This window comes from Gymnoscopelus braueri (assembly GCF_963280865.1).
Source record: "Gymnoscopelus braueri genome assembly, chromosome: 13".
Lineage (NCBI taxonomy): Eukaryota > Metazoa > Chordata > Actinopteri > Myctophiformes > Myctophidae > Gymnoscopelus > Gymnoscopelus braueri.
In genome coordinates this window covers 28,989,094-28,991,593 of record NC_137615.1, presented here as the reverse complement: position 1 = coordinate 28,991,593, position 2,500 = coordinate 28,989,094, and the positions used below count along the sequence as shown (strand labels likewise).

The window sequence follows — 2,500 nt, the reverse complement described above, 5'->3', positions numbered from 1 at the left end:
TTCATAGGTTAGATTTCTGTAGAAAGGTCTTTTTACGTGGCAGGGTCCCTGGCATTGCTGGCTTTAGGGAGGTGGGTGGTTAGTCCTCTACCCAAAACCTATAGTCCTCCGGGCAATGGATTACAGACTCACACCACATGAGACCAGACAGGCTGTGGGTTGTGTACAAGCTGCCCCGGCACGTCAAGCCCAACCAACCAAATTCCCACTACTGGCAGCGTAACACAGCTACAAGCTCATAGATTGGCTATTTTTGGTGAAGAGGTTTGGGTTTAGAGGGAATAAATAGCAGACCAAGTGCAGAGCCAAAGGTCAAGTTTATGAAGTATTTAGGGTTTAAGTGGTTAAATGTCTGAAAATACACATTAACATGAATCCAACAGTATTAATAGAAAAGATCATGTGTAAACAACAAATTGTGTGACAAATTGACAAACTAATAATTTGTCACATCATTCATGATATTTACATATATGCACGCAGCCACGCGCACACGCACACACACACACACACACACACACACACACACACACACACACACACACACACACATACTGTACGTACATACATACAAACACACACACCACAAATTGGCTGCCCTGTCAGACAGATGGCCTGGCCAGGGGATGTGGGAGTGTTTAGGAAGGATTGTAAAATGGATGTGGGTGGTTAAGGCGGTTCGTTACCATGGGAATGCAGATATCTGATTGGTCAGTCATCAAGCAATTGAAAGAGGGGCATTGATCAGATACTTGTAAAACAAGAAATGGGCGGATGGGTGGGCGTGTCCAGGGCAGAGGGCCGAGGTCCCTATAGTTTGATCAACAAAGGTGAAAGGTTGACATTGGCTAATGATTTCTGTTTAGGTTCTGCTGCCCCCTCTCGTCAATCGAGCCAATCAGGTTGCCCACTCCATGAAGCTCCGCCCTATGATGCCACAACCAGGAAGGGAGAGGGGCAAGGCGAGGCGAAGGTAAGACAGCCCCAAATTCCCACAGAACCAACCTTCTCTCTCTCTCCCTCTCTCTCCCTCCCTCTCTCTCCTTTTCTCCCTCCCCTCTCTCAGCCTCAATTCCCCTGTCACACACAGACACCCAGTCTCTCCCATTATGCTCACACACACACAGTAGATGATACGTATACCTGCAGCCTTCACCACTACACTGCATCATTCAAGACAATATGTAGGTCCACCGTCACCGCCTCAACATAGATCCACACCAACACATTCACACACCCACCCACACACAACCTCAATACACACACACACACACACACACACACACACACACACACATGACAAGATGTTGCCCCAACGCTTTCTCTCGCAACTGGCCTCGTCCGTGCTGCGAGCGTGCGGATGCAACCATGACACGGTGAGTGTGTGTGTGTGTGTGTGTGAGAGAGAGAGAGAGAGAGAGAGAATCCTGTCCTTCTCTTATCTGTGTTGTATCTGCTCTCCATGTTACTCTTCACTCCTCTTCATTGCAGCTTCTCTTCTCTCATTTGCAGCTTGTTTTGCTTGTTCTGCTTGTAGGGACGTAAATGGAAACACGGTTTCATGTTGATCACTGAGACACGTACGACTGTACAGTACGTCACACCACCATAGACCTTGTTGAAATAACAAACAGGCTACGTGTGTGTGTGTGTGTGTGTGTGTGTGTGTGTGTGTGTGTGTGTGTGTGTGTGTGTGTGTGTGTGTGTGTGTGTGTGTGTGTGTGTGTGCGTTTGCGTGTGTGCGTGTGTGCGTGTGTGTGTGTGTGCATGTGCGTGCGTGCGTGTATGCAGATGCTCAAAAGTGTGCAACGTGGTAGGAGTAACAGCTTGGGTCTGACTGAGTGACGCATCAAGTCAGTATACACTATGATGAGTTAGCTCTCAGTTACTGTGTGTGTGTGTGTGTGTGTGTGTGTGAGTGTGTGTGTGTGTGTGTGTGTGTGTGTGTGTGTGTGCGTGTGCGTGTGCGTGTGCGTGTGCGTGTGTGTGTGTGTGTGTGTGTTGAGTTTATGTTGTTGTCCGATTGCAGCAATTTCAAGCGTGATGAACCAGTGAGCATATTTTAACAGCCGGTGGTAGTCATGGCAGGGGCCTACTGTATGCATGGGTATGTTATGTGTGTGTGTGTGTGTGTGTGTGTGTGTGCGTGCATTTCTAATACATCCATGTTAGCCAGGTTCTTGTGGCCATCTGTTAGCTCAAGTCGTGATTCCTCAGCATTCCGCCTCCTCCTTTATTCCCCTGGTAGAGCAGCCCCAAGGATGGAGGGGAGAGAGAGAGAGAGAGAGAGAGAGAGAGAGAGAGAGGAGAGAGAGAGAGAGAGAGAGAGAGAGAGAGAGAGAGAGAGAGAGAGAGAGAGAGAGAGAGAGAGAGAGGCTAAAGTGAAGAAGCAATAGAAGATGCAGTGATGGCAGGTAAGGGGCAAAGAGGGATGGAGAGGAGAAGAGTGGAAAGGGTGAATGACAGATTGGGATAGATAGGGAAGGAGAACGATTGAGGG

At 48.4% G+C, this 2,500-nt stretch overlaps 1 protein-coding gene across 1 annotated transcript in view; it reads left to right on the top strand.

The window, feature by feature from the left end:
• caskin1 (CASK interacting protein 1) overlaps positions 1–2,500 on the top strand; it is a 143,714-nt gene that overhangs the window by 123,586 nt on the left and 17,628 nt on the right. Inside the window, exon 15 of the mRNA XM_080447227.1 lies at positions 867–973. Within this exon, the coding sequence (XP_080303353.1) occupies positions 867–973 (107 nt within the window). The remainder of the gene's footprint in view (positions 1–866; positions 974–2,500) is intronic.